We start from the raw sequence: 22,383 nt of genomic DNA on the forward strand, positions 1-22,383 counted from the left end.
TGAGTTCAGGGCTTTGTGATGGCCACTCCAATACCTTGACTTTGCTGTCCTTAAGCCATTTTGCCACAACTTGAGGTATGCTTGGGGTCATTGTCCATTTTGAAAACCCATTTACGACAGAGCTTTAACTTCCTGGCTGATGTCTTGAGATGCTTTGCTTTAATATATCCACATAATTTTTCTTCCTCATGATGCCATCTATTTTGTGAAGTGCCTCAGTCCCTCCTGCAGCAAAGCACCCCCACAACATGATGCTGCCACCCCCATGCTTCACGGCTGGGATGGTGTTCTTCAGCTTGCAAGCCTCACCCTTTTGAATCCAAACATAACGATGGTCATTATGGTCAAACGGTTCAATTTTTGTTTCATCAGAACAGAGGAAATTTCTCAAAAAGTAAGATCTTTGTCCCCATGTGCATTTGCAAACTGTAGTCTGGCTTTTTATGGCAGTTTTAGAGCAGTGGCTTCTTCCTTGCTGAGCAACCTTTCGGGTTATGTCAATATAGAACTCATTTTTACTGTCTACCTGTTTCCTCCAGCATCTTCACAAGGTCCTTTGTTGTTGTTCTGGGATTGATTTGCACTTTTCGCACCAAACTACGTTCATCTCTAGGAGACAGAATGCGTCTCCTTCCTGAGCGGTATGATGGCTGCGTGGTCCCATGGTGTTCATATTTGTGTACTATTATTTGTACAGATGAACATTGTACCTTCAGGTGTTTCGAAATTGCTCCCAAGGATGAACCAGACTTTTGGAGGTCCACAATTTTTTTTCTGTGGTCTTGGCTGATTTCTTTTGATTTTCCCATGATGTCAAACAAAGAGGCACTGAGTTTGAAGGTAGGCCTTAAAATACATCTACAGGTACACCTCCAATTGACACCAATTAGCCTATCAAAAGCTAATTGGCTAATTGCCAAAAGGCTTGACAACATTTTCTGGAATTTTCCAAGCTGCTTAAAGGCGCAGTTAACTTAGCGTATGTAAACTTCTGACCCACTGGAATTGTGAGTCAATTAAAAGTGAAACAATCTGTCTGTAAACAATTGTTGGAAAATGACTTGTGTCATGCACAAAGTAGATGTCCTAAACGACTTGCCAAAACTATAGTTTGCTAATATGAAATCTGTGGAGTGGTTAAAAATTGAGTTTTAATGACTTAAGTGTATGTTAACTTCTGATTTCAACTAAATGTATGGGTGTATGTTCATGGGTCATACCGCTCTGTTTCTCCAGCTCCTCCCTCCGTTCACGGGCAAGTCTTTGTCTTTCATCGATCTTCAGTATGAGAGGCTCTGCAAATACACACACAAATTAGTGATGCACTGAAATTAAAATACTTGGCCCAAACTGAACATTTTGGGCACAATGGGCTGAAAACCGAAACTTATTATTTTAAAATAGGCATTGTTTGGAAAAATTGAACAAATTACATGTTACAAACTAAATGTTATTATTAGGAATGTACCAAAACCACTTTTTTATATAAGTGCACATTATAAAATAGAGTATGAGAAAAATGACATAAAAAATGTGTAGACTATTAAAAAAAACATTATTGTTAATTACTCTACTGGATAATGCAGCAGCAAATTCAAGTCAAAACGTATTTATAAAGCACATTTAAAAACAACAGGAGTTGAACCAAAGTGCTGTACAAAAAATAAAAAATAAAATAAAAAAATAATAAATAGTAATTACCTTAAGGAAAAAAAAGCAAGTAATTAACAGTAATTCCCATGAAATATATATATATATATATATATATATATTTTTTTTTTTTTTTTTTTCCTCCACATTGTATGTAGACCTGGAATGTGGAATAGATTCTTTAGTGGATCTCTTTTGTGTTTGTGTTTATCCCTTGTTTATCTCTTTTGTGTGATCCCTTTTTGTGTTTTTTTTTTTTAATAGGATATCACATTACTTAGTCAATTAAAATATTACTGTCACTTCTGATATATTATTATTGTTAATAACAATAATAATATAGTTATATAATACAATAATTACATTTCAGTCGTAATTTCTTAACTTTAAAACTCACTGGCTTTTATTTTGTCTGAACATTTCAGGAAGCAGCGCATCATGAGCACTTCATTAGCCAACAACAACAGAGCAAAGCTCATTTACTGAATACTATATATTTACTTATTAAACGCATCCTTTGCGATTCATAAAACTACTGTATGTTTTCAAGAGACTTTGAATATAATGCACAAGTCAAATGGACTACTTTAATGATGCTTTTATGCTTCTCTAATTTCATATTGCTTGACAGTAATAACCATGACACACAATAACACACAATACCACGTGCACTGGAGAACGATCTTTATTAAATGCCCTAATGACCAAGAGAGCGATCACTTCGCTTCTGGGGATGTGGACTTTAATGTGCAACATTAACAATGCTTTTTTGACCAAGACCTTCAGACCTTTTTCTCTTTTGGATGAAAATGTCAGCAACCGAAATTTTGGTGCATCCATAACACAAATGCTAGATTAGCATTCACAGTAAAGCTGGGAACTGTTAGTGAATGTAGAGCTGGCAGTAGTGTATGTTGCGTGTGTGTCTGACCTGGTCTGGTAACGGTGTGTATCTCTGTCGGGCTGGAAACTGTGTAGGTGATCTGTCCAGAGGCAGATGACTCAGGTCGACTCCATGACAACTTCTCATCTGCTCTAAGATGGTAGTCAGAGCCTGAATGAAAAAGAAAGAGAGGATTATTGGATTATTATGGAGTCGATCTTGGCTCCACCCCTAATTCACCTTTAAACTAGAGTTGGGGAGACAGGTAGCACATGTTAGCTCTTCCTGCTAACTCCTGTTGGCTATAAAGGCAGTGTTTTGTTGTTAAATAGTACTCCGTTGCCAAATTAATCCAGAAGTGTCTGCACTGAAGCCACTGTTGTGGAAATGAGGCTCACCGTGCATTAAGTTGGATTTGGAGTGTAACTCTGATTTTATGGACCAGCACGGAGTTTCAAGCTGCTAACTCATCTGTTGCCCAAAAAGTTCTTAAAGGAGTCCAGTCTTGAAGAAAACACAGTCAGTATAATGAGTGAAAAAAAGCTCACTAACTAACGGTTGACTTACTGTTTTGATTTTCTTTGCCACTTTAATGAACTGTGTTATTGAACAGTGCATCAGCTATTTTTTTGAATCATGAAATGACCTGCTTTGGACTTATGTGGTGGTTATTGACTATGTTGGATTTTGTGATGTTTAATGAAAGTTCTCTTTCTAACATTCGTTCAGCATCTCACTAAGGGAACGCCTCAGGCGTTACCAATTGAGGAAGCACCAACAGACGACGTCTGTCAGAAGACAGACCAATAGCTGTAGCGATCAGGGAGTCCCTCCTCCCTCATATATAGATCGCTGCAGCCCGCTGCTGCACCATTCTCGCTCTCTTCCCCATGGATTTTGTGGAAGCTGCACTCATCAGATGCATAATTGGAGTCAATCGCTCAACAGTTTAAAGATGTGGCGTTATGGCCACAGCTACAACAACGGAGAGCACAGGGGGAAGAGATGGATCCCCCCCGTATGTGCACATGTGGCTCATGGATATCAGTCAAGGATTTACACCCTTGATGTATATCTTGTTTGGAGGTGAAGCATGCCCAAGATGCTTCATCTAACCCAGAGTGCTGCCCAGTATGTGTCTCTTTCCCCACCAAGACCAAAGAAATGAGGCTTCGGGTGGCGGTAGCGGGCATGTCTCTCCTCTCAATCAAAGAGGAGGGGGCAAAAGAGCCACATAGAATGTCCCCCACCCTTTGGGGGTGACCGCTGGGGAGGATGACAATGATGAAGAATTGTCCCCCCATCTCCTTGAAGATGATGACGAAGAGGAGGATGACGCTATCCTTCCCCCGAATTCAGCTCGGCCTGCCAGCCAGCAGAGTGGGGAACCATCCCCCACCCCAGCTGATTTGGATCTTTTAGAAGTCTGCTGTAAGACTTTCTATAGACTGGCCATCTCAGCAGGTGGGCAGATGGGCCGAGATCATAAGCACAGAGTATGTAAAAACAAAGAGTTTTCCTTCGCATCCAGGCCAGGGGCCGTGGGCGAGGAAATATTCGCCAGTAGATGGCGGCATGGCGCCACTAGTGAGCAAGGATGGCCAGGACCTGCTTGCCATGCGAGCAGAGAGCTGGCGCACTTGCGCAGTGTCTCCGTGGGTCCTGCCCACAGTGGAGAAGGGTTACAGACTGCAATTTGCTGTGAAACCACCAAGCTTCAATGGAGTGGTTATGTCAGCAGCTCAGGGGGAATCAGCTCAAATTTGAGGGGAAGTAATATCCTCTCTGTTGAGCAAGAAAGTTATAAGGGTGATACCACTGGAAGAAAGGCAGCAGGGGTTTTATTCCTGTTATTTTGTAATTCCCAAGGGGGGGGGGGGGGGGGCTGTCTCCATCCTATTCTGGATTTATGAACCCTAAACAAACATCTCAAAGTACAGGTTCAAAATCCTGACACTCAAAACGCTGTCTCACTCTATCCATCCTGGAGTCTGGTTACTACAGTTGATCTCCAGGATGCATATTTCCATATAGACATATTTCCTGCTCACAGGAAATTTCTCAGGTTCGCCTATCAGGGCACAGCATATGAGTATTTGAAGACCCCCTACGGGCTGTCTCGAGTGTTCAGCAAATGTGTGGAGGCGGCTTTGACCCCGTTAAGACATACGGGCATCAGAGTGTCAGCTTATCTGCATGCTGTCACAGCACCAAGCGAAAAAGGATACAGATACTCTGGTTTTACATCTGATGAATTTGGGTTTCAGAATAAACCGAGTGAAGAGCTGTTTGATCCCCGCCCAGGAAATAAAATATCTGGGTCTAAAGTTGAACTCAGTTCTGTTTTGTGCATTCCTGTTGGAGGAACGCATCAAGACATTTTGCAATTGTATTTCCCTTTTTCAAAGAGGGAAATCCATTGCTCTCAGGACCTGTCTGAGGTTACTAGGTTTGATGGCATCAACAGTAGCTGTTATTCTCCTGGGGCTGTTGAGAATGAGGGAATTCCAGTACTGGACAGCGACACAGAGTGCGACATCGGGCGCCGTCTCAGCCACAAAATAATTATTTCCGAGGAATGTGTGCGGGCTCTACATCACTGGAAAGCTCAGTTTTTTTTTCCTCAGAAAGGGGACCCCGGGGGTAATGAACATGGGTGCAGATCTGTTGTCCAGGGGAAATCCCGTATACGGGAATTGGACACTCCATCCCCAGGTGGTGAATCAGCTGTGGCAGAGATACAGTCGGGCTGCCGTAGATCTCTTCGCATCGTGCGAAAATGCGCATCCCATGAGAGGATGAATCTAGAAGCCACCGGTTTACCCCCTAAAGTGATCAAGACGATTCAGAGCACAAGGGCAACCTCGACGCACTCTTTGTATGATCATAAATGGGGAGTGTTTGAAAAATGGTGTGTGCTTAGACAAGTCATCCCATTCTTGTGTTCAGTGACTGATGTTCTATGTTTTCTTCAGGATTTGTTGATAAAGGCAGAGCTTTTTCTACTGTAAAGGTTTATTTGGCAGCTATTTCGGCATGTCATGTTGGGCTGGACTCGGGAACGATAGGTCAGCACTCACTAATATGTCGGTTTATGAGGGGTGCATGACGGTTACACCCGGTATCTAAACTGCTGTTCCCATCTTGGGATTTATCAGTGGTTTTAGACGCGCTTTCACAGCCCCCTTTTGAACCACTAGAGTGCGTTGACTAAAAGCTTCTTTCTCTCAAGACGGCTTTACTATTGGCACTCACAACAGCAAAATGATTTAGCGAGCTGCATGCACTGTCAGTTCACTCATCATGTATGCAGTTTGCTGCCGGTGGGTTTGAAGTAACATCTAAATCTAATCCGGCATTTGTTCCTAAAGTGAGCGATTCAACGGAGGTTTGTAAACCCGTTGATTTGCTAGCTTTTCATCTGCCGCCTTTTTCATCACCGGAGGAAGAGCGGATGCACTGTTTATGCCCCACTTATGTGCTGAAGACGAGAGCACAAAGGAAGAGTAATCATCTCATAAGGGTAAACCTATTTCTCATCAGCGTCTCTCACACTGGGTTGTTGAAGCGATTGTTTTAAGTTACAAAAGCACAAATTTGCAACCTCCCCCATGATTACGAACCCACTCCACTGAGGGTATGGCCACATCCTGGGCTTTATTTAGAGATATCTCTGTTCAAGATATATGCGTGGCAGCATGTTGGGCATCTCCGCATACATTTGACATACTACAGGCTAGATAAGACTGAGCCGTCACTGGCCCATTCAGTTCTTGGTGTAGGAGCAGCACGTGAGGCGCACCAAGCACTTACACACAGGGTACCATACAAGGGATTACGTTTTCTTGTATTATTGGCTGTCGTTTAATTCGCTTGTTGCGTCTGTCTCGTTCAGCAGATCTGCAATACAAGAGTTGTCTATATCCCTTAGTGAGATACCGAACAAATGTTAGAAAGAGAACGTTAGGTTTCTTCCGTAACCCTGGTTCTCTGATAACAGAAGTGAGGTATCTCACTTCACCGCCCTTATTGCAGACAAGCACGGTAAAGAGATATGCTGAGAATGGCGCAGAAGCGGGCTGCAACAATCTATATACGAGGGAGGCAGGACTCCCTGATTGCTACAGCGATTGGTCTGTCTTCTGACAGACGCTGTCTATTGGTGCTTCCTCAATCGGTCACACCTGAGGCGTTCCCTTAGTGAGATACCTCACTTGTTATCAGAGAACCTGGGTTACGGAAGTAACCTAATGTTTTTGCATTGTGTGATGATTATTGAATATTTTGGATATTTATAGAAATTTTCTGAATTTGAGTTATGAAAATGCATTAAAAGACTGCAAATATTTTGTGTTTTAAACTTTTATTTTGTGTTTATTATGAAATGTGATAATCTCTTCCAAGTTTAGGGGTTTGTGTGAAAATATCTTGAGGTTTTCTACATTTATCCCTTGTACATTTTACATTTTTTCTTTATGGATTAACCACTGACTTGACCTTCCCAAACAAAAAGACATTTGACAGGTGGTCCCTGTCTGGCACCAAAACTAAAAAAAAAAAAAATAAATAAAAAAAAAAGGAAAAGGTGGTAAACGTTACAGCGTGTGAAACACCACATTAACAGTACAGTACACACACTTTATTATTTAAAAATAACTATTTATAATTATTTCATCATTATATCTTATTGTTTTTTGAGGAGCTTTCTCAGGAAATATTTATATATGCGATTAATTGCGATAAAAAAGGGAACTTTATCCTGCTAACTGATTTTGCTCTCTGTGTTCTACAGTATCCCATTACTGTCTAAATGAGTAAGAAACCACTCCAAACAATTCAGTGCATCAGTGAGCTTTTGGCATGGTAATTTTGTTTTGCAATAGTCGCACAGGTGGACAGTTAACCAATCATTCAAAAGGGCAAGATACCATCCACAAGGCCAATCAGGTGAGAAGCTATGCCTTTTGACGTTTTGACTGACTTACCGTTGTGTTTTCTGACTTGTCCTTTTTTTTTCTGGATTTGGCATTGTGTATTCCGTTAATTACTATTATTATTATTATTATAATTTGTTGTTGTGTCTCAAAATTGTTATTTTGTCTTTGGATGTGCTGTTGTGTTTTCAGATTTTTTGTTTTGTTTTGCACTTCCTGGTCACTGCAGGTCTCATGTGACACTGAAAACAAGGCTCAGGTCTCTTAGCCAATCCATGCGTCAGCAAAAACTTTTCAACATAGGCTACTGCTCATATATTGACTGTCAGGTTGCAACATCTGCAAGCAGCCTGTGATCAGTAAAAGATACTGAAACAAACAGCACATGTCAGACTCAGCAAACTGGTTAAATTGTGTTATCGATTCCCACTCTAAAACCAATCTGACTCCTGCTGTGTGTGTCATTCCACCCACCAATCGATCTCAGGAATATGGTGTCTTATTGTTATTGCAGGGATTACTGCCCTTATGTAACCTGAAGTTAGGTGTTTGGTTTTAGAATAATATCTCACATAATACTGCTGTACATTCAAACACTGGCAACATAGCCATGTCATATATAAAATGTAATCTTCAGATTCAAAACTTAAACACAGCAACAGACAGTGACAGTTGTAAAGTCACCCTCTTGGTAGCTAAAAAGGGAAAATATAACCGCTTTATTTTACATTTCCTCCATTCCATTAGTAGAATTCACAATAAGACTCAATGGATGAGTACTGATGTGACAATGTTTACTCAAATTAGTTAGTATTTTGTTGTGCTATCGAAATTGGTACTGAGAATCAAACTGCTTTCATATGCAAGCAAAATGGACATCATAAATTCAATATACCGAAATTAATTTAAATGGATTCAAATCCAATCTAAACTGAAAGCTTGTTAACTGGAATAAAATCAAATCAGAAAGTCTGTATCGACACTCAGTACTACATGTTTGTAGATGCTGGCATGCTTTATAGACATTCCCAAAAAACATTGATCTTTAAAGGGTCATGAAACCCCAAAACAAATTTTTTGAGATGTTAACAGATATTTACATGTTGCACATCATTGAAAACAATGATAGAACTCATTGTCTTTATTGTTAAGGGGAAAGTGGTTACTTTTTTGTTTTATTGAGCCATTTCGTTCTTACAGTTTAAAAACTAAAGTTAAAGCAACGTCACAAATATGAGTTATAATCGTAAACTCCGAGTTATGATTGGTAGGACAGTACAAATGTACATCAGTAGATTCGGAGCATTTCTCCACAATATTCATGAGAAGGAATGCTTCCATCCGACCACAGCGCTGCCTCATGCATGAGTTCACATTACAGTGGAGAATTCAAACTCAAGGATGTAACAGCTGTTCCAGGCAGGCATGAGACTTCAACAGCACTCACGGAACATCTGGACGTAAGAGCGGATTTTACACTAAACACTGTGATAAGATCAAAATCACCGGACCGGCGTGAGCGTTTCTTGGCTGCAGTTCTGCTACTTGCGCTCCACAACATGCTGTTTATGAGGCGAGTCTGTTAGAGGGAGTCAGGGCTTGACATTAACACCTGCCCACCCGCCAAATGCGGGAAGAAATTGTCCGCAGCCGAATCAAATTTAATTGTATTCATCCCACGTTCAGTGCCTTACAAGCAGTAAATATGCCTCTCATAACTTACTCGCGCATCTATGTGGGGCAAATGAAGTGTGCTTTCGCGCAAACCGGCGCAGTGCACATCAGCATGCTGCAGAGATAGAGCCAGAGCTCTGGGACACCGCAGAGCGAAACTTGCATGATTCAGTCAGGATTTACTCAATATCGCGGCAGCCTTTATCTTGATCCAAACCCATATGACTTTCTTTCTTCCATGATTGGAAAAACGATTCATGAATTTTTCTATTTATGGAAAAAGTTGCGATGAAAGTGAATAGCGACTGATTTTAACCTACCTAACATCTCCTTTTGGAATAATTAACTGTGAATGTTGTAGTTAAAGGTTTCTAAACGTGTTTAGGCTATTAGTTTTTCATAATAAATAATGTTTATTGTTTTAAATATTGTTATTGTTTAATATTGTCTATTTCTGTGGGTCTGTGGCCCCCGATGAGATAGAACCAAAATGGCTGTCACTTGCTCTAGATTCCCTTTAACTTTTCCAGGACGATAATAGTGGTCGACTTGTTTTTTTTTTTAAATGGCCGATGCTGATGCCGATATCCAGAGAGCAAAGCCGATATGTCACACAATTTAATATAGTAAATAACAAACATAAAATTGTTAAATTAATAAACTCTTATTTAGCACTATATTTACTCAATTTCACACAAAACTTTAACTCTGTAAAAAATAATCTAAAAAATAATATTGTATTGTAAATGGTAGATAGCAGTTTCTTCTGATTTCTGTTTAGTCATCAAATTATTGTAATTTATTTGCACATGAAACACTTGTTAATCTATTAACACGTGAAGCGCTTTTACCTTGAAGTTGCACCAGAGACTATTTAGCAGAGACAGTTCACTTCAATTAAAATAAATGGGAGAAATCAGAACGTCCAACTTCAACCAACAGTCAACGACTTTAGACAGAAGTCCCGCCTTACAGGTAAAAGAGCTACTCACCTTTTAGATACAGACATCCCGTTAATCAACTCAATGTGCATGCACATTAGCTATAAAAGATGGGAAAATTTTGTTTTTTAGCATAATCTGAGGTAAAGAAGCACCATTTATAATACCAGTGTTGCCAGATTTTACTGCTAATTTGAAATATGTTCTTTGATCGTAATCTTGACCAACGGTTTTGGAGATTGTCTTTCCCCATTCAAGTAGATAGGAGCTGCACTGGTGAGAGCGTTCCAAACATGGCCAACAAAAAAAAAATGACTAAGGAGCCCTTGGCTGTTTTAAAAGCCAAAGAAAAGACAGCTGATAGCTCATTAATCGGGTGTTTAATATACAGTATATACTGTATAGTTAAATGCACAAATTTGCATTCCCCTTTTGTCTCATAAGTTTTCAGATCCCTTTTCAGAATTTACACAAATATAAGATTTTTTTATTTTAGTACTGCCCTTCAGAATCTACATGTATTTACATAAAGTACAATATGTGTATAGTAGTGTGTTGCCTTCTTGAGCATCAGTGAATGTTTGTACCTTGTGTAATAGTTGTGTACTTTGAGTCCCTCAAAGTGTCAAAAGCTGGATCTCAGACCAAAAATAATATACATACACACACACACACACACACACACACACACACACACACAGTATATATTATTTTAAAAAAATCTTAGTCTTTCTTTACTGTGTCTAGATGGCCCAGACAGAGACTACAAGAGTACAAATTGAATGAAATCCCAGATGCAGTTTATTGTGCTACTCCAATCCCAATCAATAATTAATTTATTTTTTTATTTTATTGGACTTTTAATTATAAACAAGCCCGAAATAACACATAGGACAACTATTTTTAAATGTCTGCACTCCCAGTTGTAAACTCACTGACAGCTGATTCACTGAGAAAGTGACTCGAAATTCAAACTGCTAACCCGAGCTCCTTCAAACTTCAAGCAAGCTCTTGTCAGGTTCAAAAGAGTAATTTGTCACGAATCGGACATCATGGCTCGTGCTAACACACTGGCATTCTAAAGATGTATTCAATAACTCACAAGATGATATCTGACGAAATCGCATATGAAAGCACACATCCCTACTGTCACCAATGGCGACTAGATTTTAAATTATTGTCGCAATCATTTATTTTTGGTCGCATTTGCTACCATTTTAGTCACAGTCTGGAGCCCTAGACAGTGGACTGACTTGCTAGAAAGACTTCTGTTGCACTCATGTGCTTGTGTGGATCCAGCGCAAGCAGCAATCTCCTGACAGTTTAAATGGCCTGGTTCGCCTGCTTGGATTGTCACAGAGTGACCGTCATGATTTGTGAATCAGAGGAACTTTATCCTGATCCTGAAGTTTTTGATTCTGGCTGATATAATACGCACTTCAGAGGAAGATGAGCGCTCGACGGGAAGAAAATGCTGGATTTTCGTCAGGTTCGTGAATGACATTTTTAAACGAGATATCAGCATATTTGCAGATGTTATATAATAGCAGTTTTATCGATGTTACCTTTTTATCATTAGAAATGTTACAGGGAACTGTTGAGGAGAGACTGTTAGAATACGTGCTTTAGAGGTAAATAAATGAGCGCTCCATAGGATGCTGGATCTGCTGAAGTTGTGTGAGGTTGGTTTATTACATCTGTTTAAACGAGATAAGTGCATATTAGCAGACGGTATATATATATAATATTAGTTTTATTGATGTTGCCTTTTTATCATTAGGCAAGACAGTTAAAAGTTAGAGGGAACTGTTGAGGAGAGAGAGGGAGAATGAAACAGGCGAGCACTTTAACATTATGAGCTGAAACGCGTCTGCAGCAGCTCTGATATGCAGACCGTTTAAATGAGACTGTATTGCACACCGGTCTATTACTGTAGTAACATGATGGCACGTAACAACAAAACGAACCGTGAAAAAAAAATTCGGCCAAACAGGAAAATGTATCAAAAATGTTTTATTTATTCAATTAAAAAAAGTCCGAATATCGGCCTATTTATCGGCCGACCACTAGACAATACTGCTTCAGATATGTGCCAGGACTAAACTCTGTCTGACTCATTTAACCTCTTGCCAAAAACCCTAGATATTACCTTTCTGAAATAAACAATAGCCAACGTCTCAAATGCTAACTGAGGGCAATTTCTGAAAATATTATTCTCCAGAAAAGGGGGAAGAGGTTTGATAGTGATGAAAGGCTTTATTGTTTTACATTTCATCCAGTAAGGATCAATTCTACAGAGTTTTTACCTGCCCTGTATGGTTAGACACACACACAGAGGCCTCATTACTACAGTAATGCAATCTAACCTGGAATTATCAGTTTTCCACTGAGAGTGAAATGAATACTTTTATCAGTCCCTGAGAGAATATAAAGCCTAAAAATAAGTCTGTGTGTGTGTGTGTCTCACAGCTATGGCTCCTTTATTTGACGTTGAAGGAGACGCAATAGCATTTAACCCAGATATAACCTAAGAGCAAATTTGAAAACACAAGCCCAATGCTCATGCATAATGTCACCAAGACGTATTACCTAACTTACACAAGTAATAAGTAGTACAAATAAATAAGATTAAACAAACAAACAAACAAAACAAAAAACGTATTAAAAATTACGGGGTGTTTAGGGGCAGGGTTATCGTAGATGCATCACACCATAATAAAAAGACTGACATGGGGGAAAGTAAATTATTATATAATGGCAAGGAAACCAGACAGTGATAAAAGACCTTCAATGTAACTGCAAGAACAGGATAAACAAATCCTAATGGCATCAGCTAAATTACAACCAAAAACGGTTTAAATTTTAAACTTGGGTGTTAGGATGTCATTAAAAGCCAAATATGCTGAGTTGCCAAAAATCTTGTCATCTGACGTCTACGTCACTTAAACCTTCCAGCTATTGTCTCTGTGAAATTTTAATATGACAATACAGCTGTTCAGCCATGACGTCAATTTGTAGGCGAACCTGGAAGTCTAATTCGCAATGGGTTCCCTCTGGGTTTTTATAATGGGGTTTTTGAACTTATGTGTAAAATAAGGTCTGTGGTAAATATTACTTGGCGATATGTGGACGTTTTGTTCTACAACATAAATTACAGAGTCATACCCAGGGCTCCAGACTAAAAAAATGACTAAGGAGCCATTGGCTCCTAAACTGAAACATTAAGGAGCCAAATGGCTGTTTTTAGTCACCAAATCACAGAATTGCTCGATTTAGATTGCTGTTCAGAAACAAGATAGAAAGCAGAAGGAAGACAGATGATAACCCATTAATCGGAGGTTTAATAAACAGTATACAGTATATTGTTGAGAAGATAAGTTTGCATTCCCTTCTGTCTCATAAATGTTCACACCCCTTTCATAATTTATATAAGAGATAACATCTTTTAATACTGCTCTTCACAATCTACATTACAGATAATTACATATAGTATGCATATAGTAGTGTGTTGCCTTCTTAAGCATCAATGAATATTTGCCTCGTGTATTAGTTGTGTACAAGTCCCTCAATTGTCCTAAGTGTCAAAAGCTTGATCTCATATACACACACACACACACACACTACATAAATTGTTTTACAATACTGCCTTAGTCTTTTACTGTTACCAGATGGCCCAGACACAGAGACTACAAGAGTGCAAATTGAAATCCCAGATGCAGTTTATTGTGCTACTCCAATCCCAATCAATAAAGAAAAAGGTGGTAACACAATACGGGACTTTTAATTATAAAGCAGCCCGAAATACGCATGGGACTCTTATTTTTAAATGTCTGCACTCCCAGTTGTGAGTTCACTGATGGCTGATTCACTGAGAAAGTGAATCTGATTGAAACTGCTAACCTGAGCTCCTGAGTTCAAACCCTGTGATTCATTAAAAAGATCTGGTTCAAAAGAATCATTTAGTCACGACTCACTCGTGCTGGATTTGTTGGTGCGGTGCAGCGAGCTCGTCATCACAACAGAACAGGTGAAAAGCGGCGCGAGACACACTGGTGCACGCTCTGTAGATGTATTCAATAACTCACAAGATGATATCTGACGAAACCGCATATGAATGCACACAACCCGACTTTCGCCAATGGTGACTAGATTTTAAATTAAATGTATAATTTAATATAAATAATTCCATTTTTTGGTCGCAATTGCGACCATTTTAGTCACAGTCTGGAGCCCTGATTCCTACATCCTCCATACAAGCCGTGTGCTCATTTATACCGAGAGAGGTCATGGCTAGCAGCCACACATACTCAAACTTTCATTTCAACACCATCTCCTACCACACAGGCTTGGTACTCCAAAATCCCCAGCCAAACAATGACACTCCCAAATCTATATTGAAATAAGAACACAAACAGATAGGTATGCAAACCCATTCAATTGACCCTAAATGTGACACCCTAGAGTAAACTCCCTTTTTTTCCACTCCAGCTTACTTTCATTCCTGTTTACGTCAGTCATGCAGCAGAGTCAGAGCAAGGCTGAGGTCAGAGTACAAAGCATTGGATAAATGCACATGTAAATCAGGAGTAATGCTTTTGTTACTCAAGATAATGTTTGGGGATAGTACTCCCCTCAAACTCTTTGAGCAATGAAAGAGTTTATGATGTTCTCTTGCAAAAATTATTTTGACTCATCCGTCCTTTTCTTTAAAAAAAAAAAAAAAAAAAAAAAAAATCCATGCTACAGTGAGGTACTTGCATTGGAAGTGAATGGGGAAATTTCTGAAGGGTTTAAAGGCAGAAATGTGAAGCTTATAATTTTATAAAAGCACATGAATTCTTCTGTTAAAACTTGTGTATTATTTGAGCTGTAAAGTTGTTTAAAGGGGTTGTTACAAGATTTGGTGATACAATAATGCTATATAAAGCTGAGAACAGTGAAAATAGTCTAGGCCAGCAGTCCCCAACTAGCGGACTGATTAGTTCCATCCGGACCGTGCGACATCATGACAATGGTTGCCCCATCTCACCATTTATACACTTTAAGTGAGCAGCGTGACTAAACAAAAAAAGAGATTTTTGTGAAAATTAATCGGAGTCAGAGATATCATCACCTCTGGCATGATGGCAAGACAACCAAAACATTGAAATTACAAGTTCTCCCCCATACCCCACTACTTTGGATATCTCTGGGCCCCCAATGTCCTTATCCTTGCCAAGTAAATAAGATGCCAAGTTGGACAGTTGGTCTTCGCCTCTGTTGTGTGGCTGCTTCAATAAGCATTCCGTGTAATGGGAAATACGGGATGTTCGCAAGGTGGGGACTCCCACCTTGGGGAACTCCCCACCTTGTAAACAAGTAATGTTTAATTCATTCTTGAGGTCTAACAAACATGTGGAATGCACTTCCTCCCCCATTAATGGTATGAAATGTATAACATGAGAAATACTGATACCGAATGATATGAAAAAAAAAAAAATATTGTGATAATATTTTTGGCCATATTGCCCAGTCCTACCATCTACCTTTTGTCCCCAGCCATAACATGATGTCAACATCCAACTTTATGAGCAATGGTCAAAGTTGAGGCTTGTGTCACTGACCTTGAGTTCCCTTGATTGTGTGCTTTCAAAGGCAAAAATGGCCAATAACACCACCCCACCCCCTCCATACACGATCAACCCCTCCAGCTGCCACATCTATAATCTCACCAAGTATAACCCACTCCATGTGCAACAAACACTTATACTCATTTACAAACACACTCCAAATATTACAATGCTGAACAGGGTTTGTTTGACTAATTTGAGCACTATAACCAACACAACTTAACTAAACAGTCAGTTACCAGCCACTAGAAGTCCAGACAGTTTTGTTTGTCTTTAAAGAAGACGATACCAAGTTTCCCTTCATGGAGAATAAGAAGTTTCAGTGCCACTTTATATTAGGTGTCTTTAATTATGTGGAGGCGGGTGGCACGGTTGAGCGTTCACCTGAGGGAACCTGTGTTTGCAGTTAGAGATGGAGGAGATAGATGCGTTCCAGTCTACAGAGAGAGGCGAGAGATACACACGGAGACTGCGTGTCTGTTATTGAGAGTGTTTGATTGATGCTGAAAAGCTGGACTTTGTTTTAATTTATGCTGAAGACACAAACTACTATGTACTAACATTAAAATACATACAATACATACAATGCATTTATTGTGTAAATACATGCTCTGCAAAATTCTCACAAGATTCATGTTTGCTGGTATTGATGTTGAGGAATGGGTAGGTTTAGGACTAGGGGCTAGGGTAAGGGTTAGGTTAGGGGTAAGGTTAAAAGTGTAACTACAGATGTAATTAAATGCAGGTACAATGCAACAAGAATAATGTATACAATAAGTACATTGTATCAAATGCTTATGTACAAATTAGTTAAAGACATCTAATATAAAGTGGATCCAAAATTTCAACTCGAATGAGCTTCTGTTGACCGTTATGAACTTGAGACGGTGAACTTCATCAGCAAAAAGTGACTTGCCACATCACCTTATAGTTCTTACCTTGAATCTCACTCATAGTTTGAGAACTTTGGAGTGGATTTCCTGGTTCTGGAAACCCCCATGCAAACCTCTCATCTACATCGCCAACTAAGAAATCCTTTTCCAATTCATCAGATACAAACTCACACAAAGTCCAAAGAAGACATCCATCAAAGGCTGACGATAATGTGTGTGCTCATTCATTGACAAGTCAAGAGGAGAACAAATGATCATGGCATGTATGTGAATCGGCTCGCTCCTAATGGGAGAGATTGTTGACCAAGGGGCTGGGCTCTCACCCCACCCTTTCAATCTGAAAGGGAATGGTCAAAAGGAGACAGTAGATCCCCCTCTCCGAGTGTGTAAATGGGAGATTATGAACCTCAAATGTGTATGTGATTGTTGTGTGCAGAAAAGGCGAGGAAGATTAAATGGGGAGAGAGAGAAAGAGATCAGCGATTAATGTGCAATTCTCCACATGGCACCAGAGTGTGTATGTGTGTGTAGGTGTGTATTTGGGCTGCAAGGATCAGAGATCTGAGCAGCTTAACGGTGGCTAATGCTAAGCTTACGGAGGAGAGAGAGAGAGAGAGAGAGAGAGAGAGAGAGGACAGCAGAGGTCAGCGGGGCCTAAAGGCCAATTTATACTTCTGCATCAAATCTATGTCATAAGCTATGCATAGCTACAGTGGATACGGCGTAGCCTAACATGCATCTTTTAAAAAGATGCAATGCATGTCACGTCGACACAGACCCCAACAGCTGTGATTGGTGCACTTTGTAACCAGAGACTACCCCCCAGGATGATAACAACGATATATGTGGTAGCATCGCATTTTATCCAAGATTATTTTAATATCTATGCATTATGTCATATTATATTTGGACTCTGGACCATAAAGCAATAGGGCTGCAACTAATGATTATTTTGATAATCGACTAATCTACCAATTATTAGAACTATTATTCGACTAATCTACCGATTATTAGAACTATTATTCGACTATTCGGTCGATTATTGCAACGATTAATCATTAGCCCTTAACCAACTATTCAGCTTGTGCCCCGACTTAAAAAGTTGTATTAAACTTGCTTACTAACAATAGAGGACAAAATCATCTTTTAAAAATACCTCTAAATGACATTCACTGTAAATAAATATTTTAAAAAATATTATTTTTAAAGTTTAAATCAGTAAAAAATTCACTGCAAAACATCCTATTGTTATCAAGTGTTTTTGTCTTGTTTTCCACTTAAAATTGTCACCAAAAAAAAAAAAAAAAAAAAACATTTACTTGAGAAGCAACATAGAGTGTGCATCAGCCGGGTGCAGTTTCAATCTCTCCCCCTTAGATCGGAACACTTCGCACAACTCATAGAAGAGGCACTGACCGCACAGAAAAATGCCAGTTTCAGAGTTTGTAGTTATTTACATGATCTGCTTCTGTATTATTTGAACTTTAATAAAGCTATAACACATTAAATATAATTGCATTTAAGATGTAATGCCGGGGTGTTTCCTTTAAAGATGCTCAACACGCAAGTTTTGCTTCAGTGGAGAGGCAGCTCCAGCTCCACTTATTCCACAACGAGAGTGCTTCTGTATTTACTTATTTTGTATTTTTGCATTATAATTCCCTCATACTTTGTGATCTACATCACCCGAAGCTGTGAAAGTTTAGAGTGCATCTGGACTGCGAGTCGTTTTCTTCCTCTCCTCAAACGACTATTCGACAACTAAAAAATTTTTTATTTTATTTTATTGTCGATGTTGTTGACAGTGGCATATCCAGGATATTTTTACTGGGGTGGCCAAGATGGGGCACAGACCTAGTGTGGAGTGGCGATACCGGGAGAACCTTTATGAATGGCACATGATCAAAATGTGTAAATATCGCATTGCTTTGCTTCAACATCTACACATGTAGAATAAATGAATTCTTAAACTCATGTTAGCATTCACTGAATTGTTTGTATTCAATATCAGACTGTTGTTTTGACATTTGACAGTTTTCTATTCCTGTTCTATTTCAACCTATTACAGTTTCTGGGAATCTCTGGTTATTTTAACATAACATCCATTTTTAAATCAGTAATTGTTTAGGAAAAGTCAGTTACACATTTTTAAGAGCTATTCTCATTGTAGAGAATTAATCTGCGTATAACATCAGGTATCGTGTATAATCATAAAAAGATACAAGTACAGGTGATAACTGATTGAGGCGCAATTCAATCAATCATTCAATCAATTATTCATTCATTTATTAGCTATAACTGCACTGTCCAGCAGAAATAGTGTTAAATTGGGTACAAATCAGTGTGTGAAATTGGCTATGAGGGCTTATAGGTGTCTGTCTGGAAACCCCAAAATTGCAGATTGAGCTCTGAATACAGTAAAAAACAAAACTCTATTTACAGTGTCTACTCAGGTTTATTTTCCACATGTTCTGATAGCTTCAATTACTTTGAATATTACCAAATAAAATAGTTAGTCAAAACATTCACGGCATTTAAGTGCATTTTGCCCTGCCTCTGCATATTTAAAATGTCAAATAAGGTATAAAAACTTTGAAGATTTTATTGGTCTGACTGACCAATAATACACATAAAGAGCTCATAAATAACTCATGTAAAGATTTAAAGTACAGTCACAGCACAAACCCTTCCATTTCACACACAGGTTAGCCATATATATGACTTTAGCTATTGAACATATACATCTGTAGAACGCTTTACACACCTCCATCATTAAATCAGAAAACATGGCATTTCATATTTCATGTCAATATAAAGATAACATGCTGAATGTGGTGTAGGGTCTAGCTTACTCTCTAACCTAGCTACTGTAACAATGAAAATTTTTTATCACATTCACATAGAAATTCGGGATAAATTAAACGATAGATTAGATGAACATACCTCTCAAATAACAGCTTTCTTTTTGACCACAAATCGACGTTGACTCATTGGAAGTTGGAGGTAGACGCTAGCTCGTGTCAGCTTCGTGCTTCTGACCGACCATTATACATTATACCTACGGCACCTGCCTGGCCACCCGCGGCCTGCTCCTCCCCCCACTGATCAAAGATCAGCTCACACAGCTTCAGTCCCACCACTACTATAATGGTCAGAAATATAAAACTGACCCTGGGTCAGTATGGCTCTAAATCAACAAATGACCTGAGATGTCATCTTTGATTGACAGGTGTTTCTATTTGTTCTTTGTTCTTGTGTTGATGAACATGATGAACTACCAATCAGTTCTGGGGTGGCCACAGGGTGGCCAATGAGAATTCAGGGGTGGCCCAGGCCACCACAGGCCACCCCCTAAAATCGCCACTGGTTGTTGATAACGTCAACTAATCGTTTCAGCCCTATAAAGCAACTGTCTCAATCGGGACAGTTTTTACGTTCTGTTTGTGTTTCATGAAGCGAAACACGACAAAAGATATGTGTTTACAGCTTATAAACTCTAAAAGCTTTTCTTAGCAGGGCTTTTACTTGATATTAATTTGATTTATGAGTGAAATAATATGTGTTGTATTTTACTCGCAAACTTTCCGATCTGCACTATGATTTGACCGTATGTTTGTCAGTTTGTGTACAGTAAATAATCATAAGTTATGGAAACGGAAAACTAGTCAGCAAATTAAAAAGCACCTGGGAAGAGTTGGTTATATTCCCTATATGCACTGTAAAGTCTTTAAAACTACGCCCATTTAGTGTTCATCAAGCAAGTGTTATTAATTAATTTGATTTATTTCTTTTGAGCATGGAATTCCAAAAGTACGCCAAAATATTTATTCATTATTATTTAAGCAACTCAAGAGCAAGCATACAGTATTTCTCATTTATTTGCTCCCTGCAATGCAGGCAACATGTATAATACATTATATGTACCTAAATTTCAACATTTTCAAATACTTTGAACTCGTTTTTAATGCTACAATAAATTAATAAATCCACCAAACAAATCAGAATGGACAAAATTTAACCCTACATGTTTGAGCATTGTATTTCTTTAACTAAACTTTCCCTTGACTGCTGCCTTTCTCTCAGCAAGTGATTCAATGGCCAGCATTTAGACAAGCTTAGTGCACCGTCTAGATTTACTGCCTTTCTTGCCCTGCTAAACAACAGGGTGATAGTTCATCCATTAAGCAGCATACCAACACAGAATCAGACTACAGAGTAAAGCAGCCTGATCTCAAGAAAACTACATGACTGTGACTGAGACCAGGTTGGAATAAGGGGCTGTTACACAGGACGTGTTCTTGCGTTCGGTCTGCGCTATTTATTAGCCTAATTTTTGGAATATGTAAAGGTGCAAGACGGATGTTATTGGCCATTGTCTTGCTGTTTTTTAGCCTCTTGTGCCTTGAGTGCTGTATTTAAAAGATGACGTGTCAAGATAAAAATAGTAGATTCAGTGCAGTGCATCAATCTCCATTTTAAAACTATGGTCCAATCAAATGAATCTGGGGGCAGACTATATATATATATTTACTAGGGATGGAATGATATTATTATCTCATGATTCGGTTCGATATACGATGAGGTTCACGATTCGATATAATAACACTTAAATTACAAAATATTACAGAACATGTTTTATTTTCTGAAAAAATATGTATGCAAAATACACATTATAATCTCTCATCAAAATAAAGTCTTTAATACACAATATAAATGCTCAAAGTTTAAATAATAAGAGTTGGTCATATACCATAAGAAAAAGATTACAAACAAATAAGCATCGAAAAATAACAGGGTACAACCAGGCTGATCAGGTGCAGAACAAGCAATAGAACTAAACAAAACCTGTCCTGACAAAAGTATGTAAAAGTGAATATTTCTTTTTTTTTTTTTTTATCATTTGTTTGTCATCATTACTATAATCAAATTTTTTTAAAAATACAAAAATTCTACATTCTATTAATTCATATAACAATGATATGAGCCATCACTGTATGAAATAATGTGTACAATTTACAAGTAAACACATTAAGTTTACATTCATTTGTATAAGAAACGCTAAAATGGTACTGTCACTTTAAGAGATGAACAAGGCAGGTGCCTCACATTGTGCCGGTTCAGCAAACATCAACGAGAATCTCTCGTTTTCATTAGGGCATCCATGCTGTGTGAGCTTAAACTAATATTTATTTTTATCTGACTGTAAAGAACAGAAAGATATTTAGACACATTATTCAATGAAAGTGAAGTCCTCATCTTTACACATTACACAAAGGAAACATTTTAATCTCAAGCACTTTTCATCAAAACAAGGCGATTTTCCAGGTATTCCAGTACTTAAATTTCTAAAAGCTAAATTCAAGCACTTTAGCACTTCAAGGACCTTGTGTGAACCCTGTAAACAGTGTAGAAAAAAGTGCAGTAGTGGTAAAATCAAACGATAGAAAGACGGGTCATTTCATTTATGATCACATGGACAGAAAACAACGTTGCGAATTTCCAAATACCAAGTTATGTCATGACATGGTTCATCTTTTTTTGGTTTGCAATATATCATAATTCAATATGTTGTTCCATCCCTAATATTTACATATAGACATGTTCAGGGTTTCCACTCTTTACAAGGCACAATTTTCTATGTGCCCAACGGATGTAATATTTAAGCAAAAACACATGAGAGGTCATGATGTTTGTTGTGGTTATTAATAGTGGTCGACCGATATGGGGATTTTAATGACCGATGCCAGGAGCGGACTGGGAAGAGTAGTCGGCCCGGGATTTTACATGGAAACTGGTCCA

General features: G+C 38.6%; 1 protein-coding gene across 2 annotated transcripts in view; it reads right to left on the reverse strand.

Annotated features, from left to right (window-relative positions):
• Positions 1–22,383, reverse strand: part of LOC127419986 (ensconsin-like) — a 67,930-nt gene that overhangs the window by 40,129 nt on the left and 5,418 nt on the right. For both annotated transcript variants that reach the window (XM_051661869.1, XM_051661868.1), the window contains exons 2-3: positions 2,582–2,704; positions 1,221–1,295 (exon numbers count right to left, since the gene is read on the reverse strand). In XM_051661869.1, coding sequence (XP_051517829.1) covers positions 1,221–1,295; positions 2,582–2,704 — 198 coding nt within the window. The remainder of the gene's footprint in view (positions 1–1,220; positions 1,296–2,581; positions 2,705–22,383) is intronic.

This window comes from Myxocyprinus asiaticus, chromosome 29, assembly GCF_019703515.2.
Source record: "Myxocyprinus asiaticus isolate MX2 ecotype Aquarium Trade chromosome 29, UBuf_Myxa_2, whole genome shotgun sequence".
NCBI lineage: Eukaryota > Metazoa > Chordata > Actinopteri > Cypriniformes > Catostomidae > Myxocyprinus > Myxocyprinus asiaticus.